Genomic DNA, 26,389 nt, shown 5'->3' with positions numbered 1-26,389 from the left:
TAATCAGTAAACTGAGTCATTTTTGACTACTTTTGATGACCTAAAAGTGATTAATAAGTTGAGCGCTTAAAAAATGATTCGAAAATAATACCGATATATGATTGAAAACTGATTATTTGAAAACAATAACAAAATGTATAGCAATCATAAATTGATCATCCTGGTGTTTAAAATACGATGGTTTTAAAAATTTATTTTGTGATCGTATTTCAAGCAGTTGGAAGATCTAAAATTGTTTCTTATGTAATTGTTTTTGTTTGCAATGGAATAGCAACAATTACACTTAAAAATGACTCAAAAACGATTCAAAAATGAGCCGAAACTGATTAGAAAATGGGCTAAGAAAAGACCCTTTAAGAAGAGTTGGAAAAAAATTTTGTGTGGCCTAAAATTAGTTGATATAATTCTCATTTCGTTAATAACATTAAATGTATAAGTATTTTAACTTGTGTGATATTTATAAAGTCGATTTTCTGTCAAGAAAATTTAAATTATGTTATGCTTTAATTATAATAATTTTATATGTTTAATGATCTTCTACGGAAAATATTTGGTCAACAAACTAAGTCAAAATAATTCCAATTAATGTTTAAAATATGATTTATTTGAAAAACAATAACAACATGTACAGCAATCACAAATTGGTCTTCCAGGTGTTCGAAATATGATTGTTTATAAATTTATTTTGTAGTTACATTTCGCGCAGTCGTGAGATCAAAAATAGTTTTCTGTTGTAGTGTATTTGTCTGTAACAAACATAAAAATTACTCAAGAAAAACTCAAAAATGACAATAATATGATTCGAAAATAATTCTAAAATGACCAGTAAGTCGGCTCATTAATGACGCAAAAAAGATTAAAAATTGATCAATAGTGGGGCTCATTAAAGACTCGTTTAGAAGAGTCGCGGGTAGGGTACCATTTTCTTCCGACGAATCTATCATTTATGATCAGAAAATGAGCGCACATATGATCATTTTATTCGTGCACAAGAGTCATAAATGACTCGAATGTGATCAAAAATTTCAAAAAATGCTAGCTGGGATGTTTCTAATTTATGTAGAAATAAGTACATACATACATATTTTTCATTTTAGAATTTTTTGGTTTTAAAAGCAACTAAAATGAAATCCAGGATAATTAATAAATAAAATATCCTTTTTTTAAAATGACACCACACTAATATATTATATACATACATATAAATATGTATGTAACTTAACTTACTTTGCAAAATCAAATACTTTTTGTGCAAATAAACACGTTCATATGTATTCTTTGCTTCTCTCATGTTCCATTTTTAATGAAAACTTTAACAGAAATAAAATTAACAAGTTAGAGTGCTATATTCGGCTGAGCCGAATCTTAAATACCCTCCACCAGCAACTTTTGTATTAATACATTTCTAATTAATAAAATATTTGTAGAAATAAGTTTTCTCATGTCTTAAATAGAAAAATCACAAGATTTAAACAGCTTAAATCTACTACAATTCCAAGATTTACTGAACATTAGAAACGCCACTTTCTTTTAAATTTTTATAGCGCCCTAAGATATGCTTTAGCGATATCTCGTATTTGCATGTATGCATGTGTGTGAAAGATTTAAGGATTTTAAAAATACATACATATATATAATTTTGTTCTACACAAATTGATAATGCAAATAGTTAAATACGGTTAAAGCGCTTTTAGGGGCAGGACCTAGTATGAGAGATATGACCAAATATAGACCGATCGTGAAAAATTTTTGAAATAGCATTAAGTGCTTTTTGCATTACAAAATAGTATTTATGAACAAAAATAGTATTTATTTATATCATTATTTGGCAATGAGTTATGTGCCTTTAAGTGTTTTTCTGAAAGGGACCTTGTATGGGAGCTATGATCAATTATGGATCGATAGGAAAACAATTTCACAGTAATGTTTCTCTGTATATGAGCAATATTTTTGCCAAACTTTATATGGATATCTTAATTTAGTAATGAGTTATGTGCGTTTAAGTGATTTTCGGGAGGGGACCTTGTATGGGAGCTATGACCAGTTATGGACCGATCGGAAAAAAAATTATCTGTAATATTTCTGTGCATATGAGTAATATTTGTACCATATGGGTATCTTAATTACGTAATGAGTTATGCGCGTTTAAGTGATTTTCGGGAGGGGACCTTGTGTGGGAGCTATGACCAATTATGGACCGATCGAAAAAAATTTTCACAGTAATATTTCTGTGCATCTGAGTAATACTTGTGCCAAATTTTATATTGATATCTTAATTTAGTAATGAGTTATGCGCGTTTAAGTGATTTTCGGGAGGGGACCTTGTATGGGAGCTATGACCAATTATGGACCGATCGGAAAAAAATTTCACAGTAATATTTCTGTGCATATGAGTAATACTTGTACCAAACCTTATATGGATATCTTAATTTAGTACTGAGTTATGCGCGTTTAAGTGATTTCCGGGAGGGGACCTTGTATAGGAGCTATGACCAATTATGGACCGATCGGAAAAAAATTTCACAGTAATATTTCTATGCATATGGGCAATACTTATACCAAATTTTATTTGGATATCTTAATTTAGTAATGAGTTATGCGCGTTTAAGTGAATTTCGGGAGGGGACCTTGTATGGGAGCTATGACCAATTATGGACCGATCGGAAAAAACTTTCACAGTAATATTTCTATGCATATGGGCAATACTTACACCAAATTTTATTTGAATATCTTAATTTAGTAATGAGTTATGCGCGTTTAAGTGATTTTCGAGAGGGGACCTTGTATGGGAGCTATGACCAATTATAGACCGATCGAAAAAAAATTTCACAGTAATATTTCTGTGCATCTGAGTAATACTTGTGCCAAATTTTATATTGATATCTTAATTTAGTAATGAGTTATGCGCGTTTAAGTGATTTCCGGGAGGGGACCTTGTATGGGAGCTATGACCAATTATGGACCGATCGGAAAAAACTTTCACAGTAATATTTCTATGCATATGGGCAATACTTACACCAAATTTTATTTGGATATCTTAATTTAGTAATGAGTTATGCGCGTTTAAGTGATTTTCGGGAGGGGACCTTGTATGGGAGCTATGTCCAATTATGGACGGATCCATAAAATTTTTCCTCTGAAAGAATTCTATTGATATAAAATTTTAATTTGTAAAATTTTGTGAAGATATCGACATTGTGTCGGAAGTTATTAACAAAAAACCCATTTTTCGGGAATATGTACTTTTGTATGGGAGGTATATGAAATTGTGGACCGATTCTGGCAATTTTCATCAGGGATCAAGATCTTGTGCAGAAACGAATGTGTGGTGATTTCCATGGAATTATCTTGCATAGTTTTCGAGAAAATTACATCAGAATGTGTAAAAAATGCTTATTTTTTTCCGAGGTTGTTTTAAATTTTGATTCATAACTTTTCCCGGTGTGAACCGATTTTGCCCATTTTCAATACCAAACAACTTAGGAAAATGAAGAACATTTTGGGTGAATTTGGTTAAACTCTATTGCTTCGTTTTATCGTGAGCGTGTTTTACACAGACAGACGGACAGACGGACAGACGGACATAGCTAAATCGACTCAGAATTTGATAAGGACCCAGAATATATATACTTTGTTGGGTCTCAGATGAATATTTCTTGGTGTTACACACGGAATGACAAAGTTATATATACCCTCTATCACCACTGATGGTGGTGGAGGGTATAAAAAAGTAAAATGCAAAAAAAAAAACAGCTAAAATTACTACCACATGAGTGGTAACAGAAAGCGGTTTAGTATTACTGAGCTTTGCTTACAAACAAGGAACATCTGCATGTACAACTGTATTATTGTATGTAAATATTATGTGTGTGTGTGTTGGAGAGTGCTGTAAGTAATATTAAAATTCAATGGTTAAGAACAAAAAAAAAAATGAAGTATTATACAGCACCAAATTCCAACAAAATGCGAATAAAAACATTTACAGAGGAATTTTTATTATACCAAATAAATTAAAATATATTTTATATAATATTTAAAAAAAATTTTAAATACAAAAATATAAGTATATTTTTCTTTTGTAAGTTAAATTTAAGCTAATCGGTATTATACTGTGTTGCTATAACCCTGGGTGATGTGATTTTTTTTTTTTTTTTTCTTTAAAATTTATACGCATTTTGGCTTATAACAGTTAAATTTAAGAAATTCAGACAAAACAACATAACCACAGATTGTTGTAAATATAACAAGTTAGAGTGCTATATTCGGCTGAGCCGAATCTTAAATACCCTCCACCAGCAACTTTTGTATTAATACATTTCTAATTAATAAAATATTTGTAGAAATAAGTTTTCTCATGTCTTAAATAGAAAAATCACAAGATTTAAACAGCTTAAATCTACTACAATTCCAAGATTTACTGAACATTAGAAACGCCACTTTCTTTTAAATTTTTATAGCGCCCTAAGATATGCTTTAGCGATATCTCGTATTTGCATGTATGCATGTGTGTGAAAGATTTAAGGATTTTAAAAATACATACATATATATAATTTTGTTCTACACAAATTGATAATGCAAATAGTTAAATACGGTTAAAGCGCTTTTAGGGGCAGGACCTAGTATGAGAGATATGACCAAATATAGACCGATCGTGAAAAATTTTTGAAATAGCATTAAGTGCTTTTTGCATTACAAAATAGTATTTATGAACAAAAATAGTATTTATTTATATCATTATTTGGCAATGAGTTATGTGCCTTTAAGTGTTTTTCTGAAAGGGACCTTGTATGGGAGCTATGATCAATTATGGATCGATAGGAAAACAATTTCACAGTAATGTTTCTCTGTATATGAGCAATATTTTTGCCAAACTTTATATGGATATCTTAATTTAGTAATGAGTTATGTGCGTTTAAGTGATTTTCGGGAGGGGACCTTGTATGGGAGCTATGACCAGTTATGGACCGATCGGAAAAAAAATTATCAGTAATATTTCTGTGCATATGAGTAATATTTGTACCATATGGGTATCTTAATTACGTAATGAGTTATGCGCGTTTAAGTGATTTTCGGGAGGGGACCTTGTATGGGAGCTATGACCAATTATGGACCGATCGAAAAAAATTTTCACAGTAATATTTCTGTGCATCTGAGTAATACTTGTGGCAAATTTTATATTGATATCTTAATTTAGTAATGAGTTATGCGCGTTTAAGTGATTTTCGGGAGGGGACCTTGTATGGGAGCTATGACCAATTATGGACCGATCGGAAAAAAATTTCACAGTAATATTTCTGTGCATATGAGTAATACTTGTACCAAACCTTATATGGATATCTTAATTTAGTACTGAGTTATGCGCGTTTAAGTGATTTCCGGGAGGGGACCTTGTATAGGAGCTATGACCAATTATGGACCGATCGGAAAAAAATTTCACAGTAATATTTCTATGCATATGGGCAATACTTATACCAAATTTTATTTGGATATCTTAATTTAGTAATGAGTTATGCGCGTTTAAGTGAATTTCGGGAGGGGACCTTGTATGGGAGCTATGACCAATTATGGACCGATCGGAAAAAACTTTCACAGTAATATTTCTATGCATATGGGCAATACTTACACCAAATTTTATTTGAATATCTTAATTTAGTAATGAGTTATGCGCGTTTAAGTGATTTTCGAGAGGGGACCTTGTATGGGAGCTATGACCAATTATAGACCGATCGAAAAAAAATTTCACAGTAATATTTCTGTGCATCTGAGTAATACTTGTGCCAAATTTTATATTGATATCTTAATTTAGTAATGAGTTATGCGCGTTTAAGTGATTTCCGGGAGGGGACCTTGTATGGGAGCTATGACCAATTATGGACCGATCGGAAAAAACTTTCACAGTAATATTTCTATGCATATGGGCAATACTTACACCAAATTTTATTTGGATATCTTAATTTAGTAATGAGTTATGCGCGTTTAAGTGATTTTCGGGAGGGGACCTTGTATGAGAGCTATGACCAATTATGGACCGATCGGAAAAAAATTTCACAGTAATATTTCTATGCATATGTGCAATACTTATACCAAATTTTATTTGGATATCTTAATTTAGTAATGAGTTATGCGCGTTTAAGTGAATTTCGGGAGGGGACCTTGTATGGGAGCTATGACCAATTATGGACCGATCGGAAAAAACTTTCACAGTAATATTTCTATGCATATGGGCAATACTTACACCAAATTTTATTTGGATATCTTAATTTAGTAATGAGTTATGCGCGTTTAAGTGATTTTCGAGAGGGGACCTTGTATGGGAGCTATGACCAATTATGGACCGATCGGAAAAAAATTTCACAGTAATATTTCTATGCATATGGGCAATACTTATACCAAATTTTATTTGGATATCTTAATTTAGTAATGAGTTATGCGCGTTTAAGTGATTTTCGGGAGGGGACCTTGTATGGGAGCTATGTCCAATTATGGACGGATCCATAAAATTTTTCCTCTGAAAGAATTCTATTGATATAAAATTTTAATTTGTAAAATTTTGTGAAGATATCGACATTGTGTCGGAAGTTATTAACAAAAAACCCATTTTTCGGGAATATGTACTTTTGTATGGGAGGTATATGAAATTGTGGACCGATTCTGGCAATTTTCATCAGGGATCAAGATCTTGTGCAGAAACGAATGTGTGGTGATTTCCATGGAATTATCTTGCATAGTTTTCGAGAAAATTACATCAGAATGTGTAAAAAATGCTTATTTTTTTCCGAGGTTGTTTTAAATTTTGATTCATAACTTTTCCCGGTGTGAACCGATTTTGCCCATTTTCAATACCAAACAACTTAGGAAAATGAAGAACATTTTGGGTGAATTTGGTTAAACTCTATTGCTTCGTTTTATCGTGAGCGTGTTTTACACAGACAGACGGACAGACGGACATAGCTAAATCGACTCAGAATTTGATAAGGACCCAGAATATATATACTTTGTTGGGTCTCAGATGAATATTTCTTGGTGTTACACACGGAATGACAAAGTTATATATACCCTCTATCACCACTGATGGTGGTGGAGGGTATAAAAATCATATGACTGCTGTTGTCGCTGCAAAATCTCATGCCAAATTCATTTTGCTATTACTCTGAGTTAAACTGCTAGAGTGTGTATATGTGTGTAATTTCAATTGTGTGAGAGCGTATTCATTCGCAAAACGATTTCAACACTCATACGTTGTGTTGTACGTTTCGTGCCATAATGTGTAGTATACTTTTAGTATATTTTACTTATTTTTGTCGCGTCTTATGTTGTGTGTGATAATTGAAGTTTTTGTTTTGTTCAGTTTGAATTCTACATTATACTTTTTCAGTTTTGCAAGTGTTGACATTACTTTCGGACGTTGGTGGTTTGTATTTGTAAACGAGGTTAGTTAAAAATTATGGAAAATTCGAAATTTTCATTAATTTTGAGAAAAATAAAGTTTTAAACCACTGATCCTTTGATGGTTTCATAGTTAAGCAAATAATAATTTGATATTTCCTTTTCAATGTAATTAAAACAATTTACAATTTTGAATGTTTTATGAAGGTAAAATTCCAGTTGCCCTCGTTTGTGGTTATAAAAGCAATGTGTTCGTACCAAAACTACTACTACTCCTACGGCACATTAATTCTATCTTAAAACTGTTACATGGATACGACATTAATTTGTAGTCATTTTTACTGTTGGCCAGAATATGCAATTGACCATTTTCGGGTGTGACGTTATTATGCATCATATAAGAAGAGAAATATGTCACAACACAGAGCTTTCGGCGAAATGTTAGCAACAAAATCATGAAAAACAAAAGCAAAATATGACTGAAATTTTTCATATCGTCATTCGAACTATAAAATGGTTTAAGTATATTTGAGATCCAATAAAGTTTAAATTCTTTTCCGTTAAAAATGTATTAAATAGCTCTTAATAGCTATTAAATAGATTCGTATAAACATTAAGATATATAAATTCTTAAAATAATTGTTCCCTACGAATACCGGCTTAAATAAAAGTGAAACAAATTTTTGTTCTTCAAAAACTTTAATAATATTTTACCTAAATTTTACGTAAATTGTAGATTCTTACGTAGTTGTTGACGTAAAGTTTAAGTAACAAAAACAGCACCAACTAATATAAAAACTAAGGGAAAATACCGTTACCGTTAGGTTATAGATTGCGAAGAAGCCAAAATACTGTTACCGAAATAAATGAAAAGTTCATTTTCTACAAAATATGGTTACCATTATTTCATAATCTTTAAACATATTTTTTTATATCTTAAATTTAATGTCAGTAGGATTCTCGAAAAATTTCCAATTTCTATCCAAAACTTTGATTCTATTCAGTTCAAAATACCACTACAGTTCCCGTATATTAGCGAAATAATCAAAAATATCGTTAACGAAATATACCTAAATAGCAGTTCGAAACGGATATCAACCTTGATAAAAACTTTCCCTTACAACATACATATGTACATAAAAAAAAAAAGGAAGGAAGCAAAATCAAAACATCTCTTTCATCAGAACTGTGTGTATCCCCTCTTGCTTTGTATTTTCAATGCCACATCGCACAAAGTTATAACAATGTTGCTCGTCTGTTGTTATACCGATCATCTCTTTTAAATTCTGTAATTTAAAATATAACAAACTTTATGGTCCTTGATTTGATGATGGGCATATAAGATTCGGTATAGCCGAATAAAACACTCTTATTCGTTTTTACATTATTTCTTATTTACTTGTATTTGTATTTGCGTCATGTACTTATTACTAGAATATTCAAGATTTAAAAATTTTAAACATAGACTGCATGTTGGTTATATAACATTAGTCATACACAGCCCAATATAAGACTCTTTAAAATACACAAGATATTCAAAGTTGAAAACTACATTAGAATGTTCGAAGTAAGTGATGTAAAAGTGTATTTTTGTAACTTCTGCTAAACGAATTTGTTGTGTTGTTTTAAATGTATAAGGATATTTTTGTTCGGAATAAACATAACATATCAGATGAACATATAAACAGACACGAATGTCGAGCTCTTTACGTGAACACCTGCCTTGACGGCCTTCTTTCACGGTGGTCTTTTACATAACTGGGTAGACTTTAGACGGTTTACCACGAGCCCCTGATTTCTTCTATGAAGAACTCAGGTGGCAATTTTTGTACATGGCTGAGCTGGTCCATGTACAAGCACTTTGCTGAAGCATTCGAGCTATCTAATCATTTGCCATAGTAGCCCCGTTGCGGAATGACAGGCAGCATGGGATCAATCCCAATGCAAACCCCGACAAGGAAAAAGCAATCACTGGTCTAAGTCAATAGAAGGGGCGACTACCCCAACAGCAGGTGAAATCAATCTTCCGGAATACCGGAATGTGACCACCCTTATGATGTCATGAAAGATTGCATTATTCATTCGTTCACCAATTACATCAGTTCCATTCTCAGACCATAAATTTAATTAGGATACGGTATCGTATTCATAGTCGACCATGCAAGACTATACTTTCCTACTTGTTAGTAATGTATAACATACATATATGTATATATATGACACAGTAATTTATATTTTGTTCGATTTGTTGAATACATAATGTTATGTTAAATACATAAATAAATATTCCAAAATTAGTGAAAATTACATTTCACGATGGATTTTTAATGAAGCCTACAGAAATGTATTTAATATAATTGGATTTGCATATTTTATACATGGCATTCTAATTGATGAGTTTGAATTAGAAATTTATACTGCCAACATACCACATACATATGTACGTTAGTGCCCCGAGAAAGAGTCCTTTTATACCCACCATCAAAAAAGATGGGCGATATATTTTCATGAACATTATATAAATAGAAATTAAATTTAGATTTAAGAACTTCATGTAGGAAATACGAAGAATACAAGAAAAATAAAAAATATATTTTTAGAATGGTCCTCACCAACCAGCTGGTTCCCTACCAGCCTGACCTTAATGTAATTTTTGAAAAATTAAATTTTTTCGATTTTTTCGAAATGGGTCTCTAAAATTCCGTAATTTCGAGCTGATAACGGGAAAAAAATTTATTTGTATAATATTTTTGGTCCACAAAATTATTTTTAGTGGATTGGAGAGGTACCTATGTATATTGTTTCGCTCTTTTTCGAAATCGGTGTCAAAATTGTCGTAATTTTTAGCTCATACAGAAAAACATTTAAAGAATAGTTAGGCATTTGGTTTAGTCCGTTTCAGAATTTTTTGAGATTGCAGAGAACTTTTTTATGAACATATTGTACTGAGACCTTTTAAAAGAAATTGTTTTTTTATTTTTCTCGTATTTAGTACATTGAAATGCATCATTTTAGAGGTATTCCTCTTTAAAAGTTGTCCACGGGACATCCTAATGTACATGGAACTAATTTCGGTGAAGTTTTTGTTAAATCAGAAACTGTTGCTGTGTGCAAGGTTTAGGCTAAAAATTTCATGATATTTTGAAATTTTGGGCCTAAGAGCGGAACCTATTGAAAATAGTTGAAATCGGTCGATTATTTCGCCTATACCATATACAACCGGATCTTCCGATTTGCACTTTTTCGTTTATAACAAACTTTTATATAAGCGTAAATGGCGCTTCAGATTTTTTGTAATGATAGGTCATGATTTTGCCCTTTATAGAATGATTTAAATAAGTATTGACTTCTATAAAACTAGGTATGAAGTTATCTATGTGATATTTAACATTTGTCTCTTTCAGAGAAAAATTACATAAAATTGAGCCATGGCATTAACTAGTATTATATGATTTATATAGAAAACTAATTTCCAGTTTTTCTAGTCTAACAACTACTACTGAGAAATATATATAATTATCTGTTTTTAAACTGCGTTAACATTTTTTTATATAAAACGGCATCCATTTAAATGATATCAATATCATGATAGAAGTTTATTAATAATTGCCACTTAGAACATCAAATACGGCGAAATATTTAAAATGCAATTTTTATATTGAAAAATAAAAAGTTAAAAAATAAATAATTTGTCATAAAATACATGGATAAAGTCTGGCGTGCAGAAACACACACTCATGCATAAAATGTATAAATTACAAAATGACCAGTTAAGCAAAAATTGTTACGCTGTATACAACGTGAATTGGACATTTAGTAGTGTTAAAATATATTTTGGCTAGTTGTAAATTTTTTTTTAGCTTTAACTCTTTAAAAGATTGTTTTTAATACAATCTATTACAGTCTGAGTTCAGTTAAAATATTTTTTACGATTCTGTTGTATATTTTGAATTTTTTAAGCTTTCTGTATTTTTACTCAATTACAAAATAGTGATGTAGTGTTTTATTGCCACCCATGAGGTTGTCTGTCGGTCTATCTGCATGCAATACAAACTACAAAATATTGAAAAATAAATAAAAAGAAGAAAAAAATTGGCAAAAACCAACATGATTTGCATGATTTAGCGGTTTAGAAGTGAAAACAAAATTGAGTTCATGTGTGGTCTTAAAAAAAGGCTAAAAATCATCATATTCATATTGGTAACAAGTGGTATTTCATTTAAACATGACTTAAAAATATTGACTTTTAATTTTGTTTTTTTTTTTTTTTTTTTTTTGCAAATATTGTTTAATTTATGAGCAACAGTATATTTTACAATACTTTGTTATTTCCAATTGAAATAAAAATATTAAAAAAATGTTCATGTTTATGTTAGTTACTTTTTATATTTTCATTTTAAAACCAGCGCTAAACATAACAACTTTTCAAAATGTCTTATACCCGCAGCAATATTTTGTAGGAATTACTTTTTTTCAAGTATTATTGTTGTTATTGTTATGTCTTGCGGAATATGTAAAAATGTTTGTAAATATTTTGCTTTATTTTGTAACATTTTTCCCATCACTTTTTTTAAATGAAAATACAAGGAGAGAATGAAAAAAATCTTGTAAATGCAGACATTTTTTTCTCTCTCGTTATTTTGTTGTTATTAATATTTGTGTGTTGATAAGACAAACACAACTACACAAAACAATGGTAGCAACAAAAACTCACAAAGCTTAACACATGTCCCCCCAAGGATATGTCAGTACTTTTTTTATTATTATTATTTTTTTTTTTTTTGTTATTTATTTAATTCTTTTTTTTCATATACAAAATATTTTTGTATTTACATTTATTTTATATAAAAAATATTATTTCAGTCGACATAAATAAAATGAAAGAAAAACGAAAAAAAAAGTTAGAAATTATTTTAAAATAAAGTTTTAGCTTTATTTTGGTAAAGTTTTTGAGTTTAGTTGTTAGAGTGTTTATATAGGGCCAAGCCTATAGTGTTTTAATTTTAATTTCAAAAACTTTTTAGAAGTATTGTATATTGTTTCCAGAATCAAGCTTATTATTGTATATTAAACAAAATTTTTATTTTTTATGTAAAATCAGTTTAAAATTTTTTTATTAAAAAAAGACTTTTGGCTCTTCATAGAAATCTAATAAGACATTTTTTGTGACCTCCGGTAGGTTAGTGGTTAGTGTTCTAGTCTGGTAGACCGAAGGTGGTGAGTTCGATTCCCACCTGATTCACTGGTTGAGGAGCGCACAACAGGCCCTATAGAGGCCTGGGTGTATTTCTTCGGATTTGATGTATATTCATCCTCCTTTCAAACTAACTAACTAACTAAGACATTTTTTAGAATTCAAATATCTGTTAAAGCTACATCATGTAAGATAGTTGCTACCGATTTTAAGCCATTTAAGGATATTGGCTTTTTTATGATGTAATACCATCAAATTCTTTGAATATAAACATTTACTCGATCTGCAACATACATACGTGAATGAGTTAAGACCTGTTGTCCTTAAAACTTTGGAGCTTATGAAACAAAACTTTGTTTTATACCCTACACCACTATAGTGGGGAGGTTATTATGCGTTTGTGCTGATGTTTTTAATACCCAAAGTATACAAATCGGCTCAGAATCACTTTTTGAGTAGAATTAGCTATATTCAAAAGTCACAATATTCAAAATAATTTGATGAAATTTGGCACATACTCTTCTTTTGACCCAAAGACGAAGCATATTGAAAACTGTTAAAATCGGTCAATTATTTCGTATAGCCCCAAAATACCGTAACCCCGAATAGGGCTTTTGACCTTATAAATATGTTAAATGTTCTTGTATCACTTAAAAAATTGGCAAAACTTTTTAAATAGTCTAAGCAATACTGTTAATTTTCGTAATGATCGGGCCTCATTTGGCCCTATCCCCCATACAAAGTCCCCTTTAGAAAATTACTTGATGGTCAAAAATCACTTTGATTCACGTTGATATTCTGCATAAATAACTGATGTAGACGTAAATCCCTCTACCAAAATTTATAGGGATTGGATGATATTAACCCCCTGCCACCATATAACCTCTCTTTTAGAAAATTTCTTTTTTGTCAACAAATTGTTAAATATTTCTGAATTAAGGTAAAAAATTAAATTAGATACTTTATTATTAAAAAAATAATCAAAATTTGGAACATAATCATATGGTCGGCCATGCCCGACTATAAATTCTTATATTTTTTTTTTTTTGTTATGAAAGTATTGCTCTGATTAGGCAATATCAGAACTCTCAAGGGTCGAAACGATATCAACCTATTCTTAAACTTTAAATGGGTAAGAACCTTTCTTGGTATGAAGGTTGTGGTCGTGATATAACGTGCCCAGTGGACCACTTTTTGTAAGCGAACTGACGCCGTGGGATGAACCAAACGTAATATATATAATATATATAATATATATAATATATATCTATATTGAATTCTACTTTAATTTCCATATACATATACAACAATTTAATGCTTTAAAACAAATTTTTAAGCAATAAAATATATTTAGCTTGGGTACAACGTTTATATAGACACGAAAATGATTCGGAGTCGATTGGTATAATACTTGGTGGGTAAGGACCAATATTTTCGGGCGTTAAAAACATAAGCACTAACGCATACCACACTCCCCACTACAGTGATGTAGGGTATAATTACGATACAGGTTTTGATAATTGTCATAGTTGAATATGTATAACACTACAACTTGTTAAGTGAACTTTCATTGTAATCGAATTTTTAAATAACAAGCACCTACATACACTAAAACCACTTAATTTGTCAATAAATCTAACATTAAATCAACTCCCAAAACATAAATATAAAATAGCAAATAAAAGAAACTATTTAAACTTACCAGGACGATCCAATTCGTGTATCAGTTCATCCGGCTCTAAATATGAGGCATAAGCCAATATTGATGAGACAGATGATGTTGATGACGACGAGGATGATTTAATAATGAGATTTCCGATATTTAAATTACGACCACCATTTGTAAAGAAGATTAAACAAATGCCAAATAGCCACCATAGATAATAGGTAACAATATTGTGAGAAGGCTTATGCCATATCCCGCTGGGTCGTTGATGTTGATAGTTGCTTATTTGTAGCTGCTGCTGCTGGTGCTGACGATGATGTTGCTGTTTGCAATAATTGTGTTCTTGTTGACGGTATTGATAACAATATTCATGATGTCGTTGTTGTTCATGTTGGTTATGTAGGGAATTGGTTTGATGTAGCTGGTGTTGGTGGTGGTGATGATGATGCTGATGTTTGCGATGTAGATGATGTTGCTGATGATGCTGGTGGTGAGGATGATGATGTTGACAATGTGTGGAAGATTTTGTACATTCTGTTGTACATGTTAAGTCTGTTGTTGTATTTGTTGTGGCTGTTCTCGTACTTGTAGTCGTTGTTGCTGTAGCTGTTGTTCTTATTGTTGTATAACCGGAGGAGGAAATGATAACCGCAGGAATCATTTTTAATTTGATTATTATTATTTGCTGCTATTGTTGTATTTGTTCTTTTCTTTATTATTGTTATTATTGTTCTCGTTTATATATTCCCGTATACACATTTATATATATTCAAATACACTCAACAAAATACTTTTGTTGTTTGATATATAAAACTGACTTTTTGGTTTCTCCAACCATGTCAGCCTGTAGCAAACAATAAGCAAATACTTTGGTATTTATGAAATATTAGTTTATTTATATAAAATATTTCGTATGGTTAGTTGTCATCGTTGTAGCTGCTTTTTTAGTTACTGTTTTGCTGTTTAGAGATTTCCTTTTTTACTCTGTTTTTTTTTTTTTCTTTAGTACATGAGTGCGATGTGGAAGTTGTTCGTTCTGGCTTTACTACTAACAATTCTCTAATGTATTTTAAAATTTTATATGTATAGTTTTGCTAGGTTTGCTTGGTTTATTATTTATTTTACTTTTTGTAGTTTCTTTCATGGAATTTCAAATAGAATCCTTTTTTAGCAAAAGTACTGATGGTTTAGTTGAAGAGTATGTGTGAATATAAGGAGCTACTTTATTGTAACTATTATATTGTGTGTTTTTGTTTGTATCATTTGATGTCTATTTTTTTCAGATACAACTTTTACTATATTATTTTTGTAAACACAGCCTGTTATATTTGTATTAGTATATGTATATTTGTTGATATGTATTTCCGTCTATATTTAACACACACATATTATTTTACCCATTTACTTGTGTGTATTTGTATTTCACATTTATCTATTCATAACGTTATTCGTGTATTTCATTATATTTTCGTTTCGTTTTATTTGGCTCTTTTTAGTAGATGTGTTCTGCTATTTCTGCTTGGTTGGCTAACTAGCTGGCTAACTGGTTGCCTGTCCGTAACCACACATTCTAGCATACATACATTCCCTTGTGTGCTAGTGTAGTTGTAAGTTAAAAATATTTTCAGTCTGTTGAAGTATTTCCGCTTTTTCTTCTACTCTTTTCACTCGAAATCGCTCTTACTATTGTTTGCCTTTGGTTATTTTAGCGCAAAATTTTTATTTATTGTACTTATTTGTTTACTATACATACATACATATGTACAGACACTTTATTACACACATACATATGTAAATGTATTTGTATCTATGTGAATTTTTAAATTTTTGTTGAATTTTAGTTTGGATATCCGTTGCGTTGTTTTTGTGTTTATAAATAAATATTTGGATTTTTTGTTTTAGTTTCTCTTTGTTTTTATTCCATCATCCAATGTTCATCCAATTTACTAAAACAATTCAAAACTGCATCCTGTATTTGTCAATATATATTTTTTACGTTCTGATCGTTGTTTTTGTTGTTGTTACTTGTTATTGTTGAATTTTGTAAAAAAAAAATTCTGTAAAAAAAGATAGAAATGAGAAGAACAACAAAATTATTATTTCAGTTTTTAGTTTGGTAAAAAAAAAAAACAGTATAAAACAATGTTTTTTATATGTATGCATGTATTTTATATAAATTGTTTATATATGTTTTAGGGGAAAAATATGTACATAGTTTTACTTGATTAAATCGATTATTAGAAGAGTATAACAGAAAATATTTGTGGTTAAAAACCAAAACAATGTTGTAGTAGTAAAAATTTTTAAGTTTAAAATTTAAGTTTTTTTTTGGGTAATAAAGTGAATGATTTTAAAGCTAACATATGGGTAATTCCATTTCAGAGGATACCCATGCTGTCTAAAATATTGTGTAATATAAGGGGGTATTGTACGTGACAAAAAAACGGAATAAATAATATAATTTGGAAGTAGGATCTATGTTCATATAAAACTTATTTATGCCAAATTTTATCATAATACTACACCATTTCCAATTGTATTTCAGAACTTTCCATTTGAATTTCAGAAAAATTTCTTATTATATATCACAAATTTAAATTTGTTTTTCAGAATTGTTCATTGTTTTATTTGGCCGATTTCAAAAATGTTCAACGTCTTAAGTACAACAAAATATAAAACTTTGTTTAAATCAAATATGCAAAAATTTTAAGGGTTTAATATTTTAGTCGTGGCTTACACTCTCGTGCAATTGCCCATATTGTAAATTTAGAAATTATATTAAATTTATAAAAGAAATGGGACTTAAAAAGAATTGTATAAAATTTTTTTGATCAGTTTAAAAGGTACATTTGGCCTAAAACAGTAATAAGAATATCAAATTTCACGAAAATTTAGTTTTATTATTAAAATATTTGAAACCACGAGTATGCCTTTGAACTGAAAAATATAACGAACGAATACTTCATCTTCTAAAAAATTTTATTTATTATGGCTTAAGTTAAATTAAAAAAAATCGTAACTATTTTATTGTTGCTTAATTTTATGAAATTAATTTTATAATTTCATAACACCCTCTATGAAAGAAAACAATATGAAATTCCACATAATTACATTTAATAAAACAAAACCTTAACCAAGTACTTCAAATAAATCTACTTTAACACTATAAAAACCACTTACAATAAATATTTTACTCATCATAAATAATTTCGAAAATAAAAGCAATTTTAAGTCTTCATAAAATTAAAGACCATAAATACTTAAGCGGAAAGTAGACTAAAAACATTACAAAATAAAACGCCCTAGAAATTAAAATAGAAATTCACTATAATTTTACAATAGCGCCTACATTTTTCAAGAGAAATGCTTTCGAAAAGAAAACTCCAGTAAAGAAAAAGGTTTATTAAATATGCATGAACATTAAATAACTTTAAATGTGACAAACAATTAAATAAATTATTCCCCCTCCTAGTAAAAGCAATAGTAATAAAAACAATATTTACAGTCAATCTTATGAAATAAAATTGTAAGTTTATATGAGAATACATACATATAAACATACATAGTATGTATATTTGTTTTTTTATTCAGACTCCCAAAACATGTGTTGAACATAATATAATTGTTTGATTACAAATACATATATACACTAAGACATGCTAAATATACCCAGCAGTTCGGCCGGATAGTCTCAAACTACCGATTTAACCTACCACTTAGGGTTACCCCCAGTGACTAGCTATTTTAATAAGAGCTTGTAATACGAGGAAGCCAATCGTCACCTCATATATTAGGAAGAGATAGAAAAAAAGCTTAAGTTTGATTTTTAAGTGTACCCTCTCTTGCTTATAAAGGCGACACTAAAGTGGAAATTATCTTCACCCTCGTTTACAAAGAGTACATTCGTGACGAAAGACGAATTAGAGCCAACCAGGTGGTTTGACTCTTTGTCGAACTGCAGTGTATAGAACCAAGTAGACTTACACACCTCAATATCCGGCAGTTCGGAGCGACTGTGATTTTTTATCATTAAGAGGCCACTTTTTGGATATTTTAACTCTAATTTAGAAATCGATAAACAGATAACTTTGCACTTCACTTCTATCACAAATGGGCAACTGATTCTACAATTTGTAGGAAATGGGACTATAATAAAAATTGAAAACTTTTATATAATTAATCATTGTATTTTTGCACAAATATAAATTTTTAAGATATGGCGAACAACGGTCCAAATATGAATAGTCAATAATGATAACAACAACTTACTTTTTAATGACAATTTCATACTATCTTCATAACTTTTAAGTAGTCTAGTAATGACTGACATAACTATTTATAATGTTTATCATAAACACTGTCTTTTTACACAAACAATAGAATATAGAATTTAAGTGTGTGTGTGTATGTATTATTTTACATATCGTGAACCATATTTTTAAACAGAGTCGAAGATTTTAAATTTATTTAATTTTAAGCCGAATAAAATAGAATGTTTTCCTTTTAAGTACAACACTGTTATTATGTTAAGTTTTACTGGTAAGTTTTGTCCCTCTACAAGTAAGGATTTATAGTCGAACGAGGCCGGCAGAATAGTACCCTAGACCAGTTAAGATTATAAAATATTGCCTCATATATATTTAAGAAATTTATTGATAAAAAACTAAATTTCTGAAGAGATTTGATATCAGGGCTGGAGGAAAATGAGAACCGATCGTCATAAAATTTGGTGGATGGATTTACGTTTACATAAAATATATTTATCCTATTCTGAAGGTTCAGTTGTATGGGGGCTAGTTGAAATAATGAACCATTATCAATAGGCTTTGTATCTATAACAATATAAGATAATGTACCAAATTTCATAAATCGACTCACAAAATGATTCTAAGCCGATTGATATACTTTAAGGTGTATAACCAATATTATTGTATATTACAAACATCAGCACAAACCCAATATACCCTTCCCACTAAAGTGGTGTAGGGTATAAATATTCTTGGTAAATGTGTGCGTATAACATACAAATTTTTATATGTGCGTAAATGAGTATTCTATGTAACAGTGATGGGAAATAGAAAAACTATCACATAAATTTGTAATTAATTAGTAAGAAAAACCTTACACGTTATATAGCCTCTGTAAAGCTATGTACATTAGGGTTGCTCCGTTTGTATGGAGGAAAAATAAAGTGTCAATGTTCCCTACTAAAATTAAAGTTTAATTGATTATAATATAGTATTTCTCAAAATTTTTGTCCTGGGGTCAATATTTGATGAGTTGGATCAAAGGATAAAAAGGTCCTTTTTTAGGTTTTTATGATTTTTTTCATATTTCTTCCAAAAGAAGAATATCAAAATTTGTTATCATAAGAAAGGTCCTTAAGTGACGCTTTCAACGGCATATCAGAAATTTTAAAAATTTTAAAAACTTAAAAATTTTCCGAAAAATTACGACATTTGTAATAATTTTGGAGTTGTATACAAATTTGTTATGTAATTGAAATCGTCTTCCAAAGATCTTTCATATTATACTAAATTAGCATAGGGTTTATTTGCCAGAAATAACTTAAAAATCATAAAAACCTTAAAAAATGACCTTTTTATCCTTTGATCCAGCTCACCACATATTGACGTCAAGACAAAAATTTTGAGAAATGGTATCTTAAAATGAACTAAATATTCATTATCGGTGGGAACATCAGCAACTTCAATTTTGGGACAACCCTAAAGAACATACAGTGTCTCACATAAATATTCGAATTTATTATTACTGTGTTATTTTATTATGCTACTTTAAAAATAATAATAGTATTTAAAATTTTTTAATGAAATTTTATTAATTTATATTATTTTTACGAAATACAAGAAAAAAGTAATAAAAAATCATTAATGGTTTCCAAGAAAATGGAAAAAACCCAAAGAGGGTCATTTCAGGTACTTCGCAAAAATATTCGAATTTTTTCTAAGAACTTTTTTAGAATCCTTGAACACGTGTTTTATTGCCCATTAATTAACACATTATGCAGGTAGTGGTTATATTTAATATTTAACATTTTTGGAAATTTGCATAATTATGTTGTAAATCCTTCCTGTGTAAGCGTTTTAAAAGTTCAAAAAAAAGGGTTGATCAATTCAAATTAAAAAATTAATTTATATCTGTATAATCAAGGCCGATCAATTAAATACATATAGGAAATGTTTAATAGATTCCCATCGACAATATATTTGTCATTACACTCATGGAACAAAAAATTCCATCGAGTATTTACCATTATCAAGTCGTCCAAAACTGCTGTCAATACAGGACGACAGAGAAATACTGAGGAAATACCGAAGGAACCTTCATCTATCAGCTCCAAAAATTAATACATTGAATTCGAATACTTATGAGAGACACTGTATGTTGTTTGAACAACATATTTGTACCTATGCACACGCCTACATATCATTACAATTTTCTCTTAACTGATTTTCATGTATAATCGCACATAATGTTGTATGTATATTCATACTTTGGAATATTAACATTTAGTGAAGCGAATGGATACAGATATTATTTAAGTTGTGTTACGGCAGCTTAAACAACCATAAGTCTACAAAAAGCCACAATGTATTTTATAATGACTCAATTAAAAGAAAAGGGATTTTCATTATGTAAACCTGGAAATATAATTAAAGAAATGATTATGTTTTAGAAAAAAAAAACACATATTTATTATATGTAGTTTAAATACTAAATAAAGTTTTATAAAATATATACTATAGAAAGTTGTGCAAAAATTCTAACATAATAAATCGTACATACATAGGTAAATAATATAAATAAGTTTTAAGTAATATAAATATTTGAAATAATATAAATAATTGATTTTAAATTATTATGAAAAATTTAAAACTTAAAGAGGATAAATGTAAGATTCTGCATATTAATACAATTTATTCAAAATTCTCTAAGCATAAACAACGTGTTTTAATTAAATTTCTTTAAATTTTGTTCAATACCAAAACTTTTAATTTAATTAGGTCAAAATCTGTGTATATGTCAAATTGATTATTGCTTGTTTTATCAATAAAGATAATTATAATGATGAATAACTCCTTCAGGGTATATTCCTTTGCCTAGTTACCTTTATGTAATTATATTAACATAGATATTTTTACGTATGTATATAAATATGTATATTTATTATTAATTTCTTATCATATACATACATATGTTTGTATATATACACTCATATAACTACTACTATTAACATATAGCTGCAAGTACTTATGTATATATTTATATAAAGTTGAACCTACTATATAGTTACCATATAATATTATTAATTGTTCATTTACAAAAGGATATTATTATTACGACAATATTTCTGTTGTTGTTATAAAATAGTGGTTGTTGTTGCTATTGTTATTTTTATTAATACGATTATTTTATGAGTTTGTACTAACAAATGTTATTTGATTATAGATCAAGTTAAATTAAAAATATTGTGTAATTATAATAAAAACTATTTGTTATTAATTTGCTGACAATTTAAAATAAAAAATTAAACTTTATGTAACGTTATTAATATTAATGAATCTGACAGATTTTTATGTAATAGTTGTATGTTGCATTAATAGTATAGTTTCCCGAAGAACAGTTACCCACAGGAAGGGAACTAAAGCCCTTTATAGATAGTGTTCGATAAATGTTGATACTCCTGTTAATTTTCATAACCTTTAAAAAAGTCAAAACCATGGGATAGTAAATATATTTTTTTTATAAAGGACTAGCTATACCCAGTGTGCTTTGTTACCGTAAAGTCAATATAAATAAAAAACCCACTCTAACAATTTCCCAGATATAAGAATTATTGTATTTAATTCATATGGGAGGTGCTAACCCCTATTTATACGCAACTGTTCACATGGATGTCAGAGTTCTTCGTGCACAATTTTAAAGATTCTAGCTCTAATAGTTTCTTATATCATTTAATTTAAAATATTTTTAATGTAATATATGAGAGATAGCACGCTTCTAAAATCTAGTCCGCCAATTTGTAACCCAATTGTTCACATGAATTTCAAAATAGTTCGTACGAATTTACTAACTAACTAACTAACTAACTAACTAACTAACTAACTAACTAACTAACTAACTAACTACTAACTAACTAACTAACTACTAACTAACTAACTAACTAACTACTAACTAACTAACTAACTAACTAACTAACTACTAACTACTAACTAACTAACTAACTAACTAACTAACTAACTAACTAACTAACTAACTAACTAACTAACTAACTAACTAACTAACTAACTAACTAACTAACTAACTAACTAACTAACTAACTAACTAACTAACTAACTAACTACTAACTACTAACTAACTAACTAACTAACTAACTAACTACTAACTAACTAACTAACTAACTAACTAACTAACTAACTAACTAACTAACTAACTAACTAACTAACTAACTAACTAACTAACTAACTAACTAACTAACTAACTAACTAACTAACTAACTACTAACTAACTAACTAACTAACTAACTAACTAACTAACTAACTAACTAACTAACTAACTAACTAACTAACTAACTAACTACTAACTAACTAACTAACTAACTAACTAACTAACTAACTAACTAACTAACTAACTAACTAACTAACTAACTAACTAACTAACTAACTAACTAACTAACTAACTAACTAACTAACTAACTAACTACTAACTAACTAACTAACTAACTAACTACTAACTAACTAACTAACTAACTAACTAACTAACTAACTAACTAACTAACTAACTAACTAACTAACTAACTAACTAACTAACTAACTAACTAACTAACTAACTAACTAACTAACTAACTAACTAACTAACTAACTAACTAACTAACTAACTAACTAACTAACTAACTAACTAACTAACTAACTAACTAACTAACTAACTAACTAACTACTAACTAACTACTAACTACTAACTAACTAACTAACTAACTAACTAACTAACTAACTACTAACTAACTAACTAACTAACTAACTAACTAACTAACTAACTAACTACTACTAACTAACTAACTAACTAACTAACTAACTAACTAACTAACTAACTAACTAACTAACTAACTAACTAACTAACTAACTAACTAACTAACTAACTAACTAACTAACTACTAACTAACTAACTAACTAACTAACTAACTAACTAACTAACTAACTACTAACTAACTAACTAACTAACTAACTAACTAACTAACTAACTAACTAACTAACTAACTAACTAACTAACTACTAACTAACTAACTAACTAACTAACTAACCTAACTAACTAACTAACTAACTAACTAACTAACTACTAACTAACTAACTAACTAACTAACTAACTAACTACTAACTAACTAACTAACTAACTAACTAACTAACTAACTAACTAACTAACTAACTATTAACTGACAGATTCTCAGATATACGAATCATTATATTCAATTGGTATGGGAGGTACCAAGAAAGTCTTCCCATTTTTCTCCTAAATATTCACATTTATGTTAAAAGTCTTTGTGCAAAATTTGGGAGGTACCACGCCTCCTATTGCTACTCCGCCCAATTTGTCCTAGAAATTTATGTTTATATTAAAGTGCCTCCGAAAAATGAACTGTTATATTTCCTCAGATATACCAATTTACATTTTTCTTTATATGGCAAGTGCCACACTCAGTGTAGCTAGTCTGCCCATTTTATTCCCATGTTTTCATATAAATGTCAAAGTTTTCCATACGGATTCCAATTCAGCGTAACTCAATGCTTTAGAGAGGTAAATCCTGCTATCTGGTTTAAAAATTTGCTGACCTGTATTAATTGTCCTAGCGTAAAAAGATCTTCAAATATATCGAAAAAGAAGTAGAACTTTCTCCATGGAATTACAAAAGAAAAAGAGCGATGACCTTTTTTATGATTCCAAATTCTCCACTTCTGAAGTCATGCTCAATAAGCTTTTTTATGGTTTTTTGGAAGTGACCGGGATGTAGTCCAGTTAATATCATAGTATTATAATAACAATTAATTTGATTTAAATAATATTAACACAAATAACAAAATTGTACACATTTAATATAAAAACCCAAACTGATTATTTTTAAACTCATAAAAAATTTAGTAAAATAAAATACAAGATACAAAAAATAGAATTATAGACACTTCCAGGGAAGTCATTAAACAACACTTCCACAGAAGCTAAAAATATGTACTTAGTGTTTACTTTTGAAGTGGTGATAAATGTTATACTTTCTGAAAAACTTCGTTTAATTTTTGCTGGGTGTATTTTGCTTGTATGTACATTAAATGGCAAACACCTGAGTACATATTATTACAACAATTTTTAATTTATTAATTTTTTGTTGCAGTTTTACTGTTAATTCTTTTTGTCGCATTTTCTCATACAAAAATAAAAACATATGTTTATATACTTGTTATTAAGGCTTAATTGATGTTTTATTAATTATGTTTGTTTTATTTTTTAATTTATTTTTTAACTTAATAGCAAAATATAATATGATATTTATTTATTTATGTATTTTCTAAAGTAAATAAAGGTTTATTAAAAAGTATTTTATGTGAAAAAAAGGAGTACAAATGTACAAATTAATAAATAATTTCTATTTAAAGTTTAATTGAAACATAAAGGTTTAGTGAAGCTTTAAATACTTGAATTACCAAAGTAAATGTTACTGTATTTTTAATTAATTTGTAGTTAATAATTATTTATTTTGTTTATTAATACATTTGATTTTTGCCCTACCTTGGGCGTATAAAATATATACTAATTTATGTATTTACTCTTGTATAAACAAATGTAAAATTTACCAACCTATTTATGTTAATATATAGACATGTAGTATGTGGTTAATTACATTGATTGAAAATAATATTTATTTATTTGTTTATCTTTTTTTCTGAACTATGTTAAATAAAAATTATAATTATATATTATTTATTTTAATTACATACCATATTCTCTTTGATTATACAAATTATATTCGCATACAAATATTTAAATGTATATAGATTTGTGTATGTGTGTTTTGTTTTTTTTAATAAAAGTTTTAATGATTATGTCAACAAAAATTTTACAAAAGTCAATTGGAAAATATGTAAATCAAATACAACTGTAAAAAAACTTTAATTAAAAAAGTTTTTTAAAATACATTTTTTTCTCGGTTTGTTTGCCATACATAAATATTATAAATCATAGATTTTGAGATAATGACAAGTAAAGTAATTAAATTCAAAAACGTAAATTATGTATGACATTATTTAACCAAAATTAGTTTATAATTATATATCTACAATAGAATTAAGTTGTATTAGTTTACATATATAATATAAATAGTTTTTTAATATGTTGATGATTTGTAAGAGAGGGAAAAAAGTTTTATTTATTCTTATTTAATATGTAAATCTTTAATTTACTAGTAGTTAAATAGTTGAAAACGTTTTAAAATTAAACTTACAACCACAAGTAAATTGGATGAAGAGTTTAATTTGTGAATAAAATTATTTATACATATGTTTTGATTTGGGTGAAGAATTCTTAAGATTTTTTAGGAAAATTCCACTAAATGTTTGAAATTGCTTCTATTTCATATGTTTGATGAAATATTTGTTATTTTGCTTCAGAAGTCTTGATCATTAAATATGTATTTTAATATTATGATATTATATTTAATATAATGTTTGTTAATGTTTTCACCCAAAAATCGAATTTTGGTGGGAAACAAAAGTGATCACAGATATTAATCCTTTTTGCTCCAGGGCCTTCCGTTTAGCCAGAAAGTGGACCTTTATGTTTTCACTCAAAAATCGAATTTTGGTGGGAAATAAAAGTGATCACAGATTTTAATCCTTTTTGCCCTAGGGCCTTCCCTTTAGCCAGAAAATGGACTTTTATGTTTTCACTTAAAAATTGAATTTTGGTGGGAAATAAAAGTGGTCACAGATTTTAAACCTTTTTGCCCTAGAGCCTTCCATTTAGCCAGAAAATGGACTTTTATGTTTTCATCGCGCTACACGTATCTTTAATTCAGTTATGAGGTTTAAAGTAGTTTTCTGAAGGAAACCGATAATGGGGTGTTCGATAAGTTATCGACC

The 26,389-nt window shown here is 28.7% G+C and overlaps 1 protein-coding gene across 3 annotated transcripts in view; it reads right to left on the bottom strand.

Moving 5' to 3' along the window:
* The window catches only part of LOC119602459, a 278,587-nt gene that overhangs the window by 160,970 nt on the left and 91,228 nt on the right, over positions 1 to 26,389 (bottom strand). For 2 of the 3 annotated variants that reach the window (XM_037954018.1, XM_037954003.1), the window contains exon 2: positions 14,283 to 16,303. In XM_037954018.1, coding sequence (XP_037809946.1) covers positions 14,283 to 14,907 — 625 coding nt within the window. In that variant the 5' untranslated portion in view covers positions 14,908 to 16,303. Of the gene's footprint in view, positions 1 to 14,282; positions 16,304 to 26,389 lie in introns of those variants that run through there. The other variant, XM_037954010.1, reaches the window with a different exon arrangement.

This window comes from Lucilia sericata, unplaced genomic scaffold (assembly GCF_015586225.1).
Source record: "Lucilia sericata isolate MDLA Ls3-8-SP2 unplaced genomic scaffold, ASM1558622v1 Contig000007F_arrow, whole genome shotgun sequence".
NCBI classification, from domain to species: Eukaryota; Metazoa; Arthropoda; class Insecta; order Diptera; family Calliphoridae; genus Lucilia; species Lucilia sericata.
The sequence above is the reverse complement of the archived record's forward strand: the minus strand, read 5'-3'. Positions and strand labels throughout refer to the sequence as shown.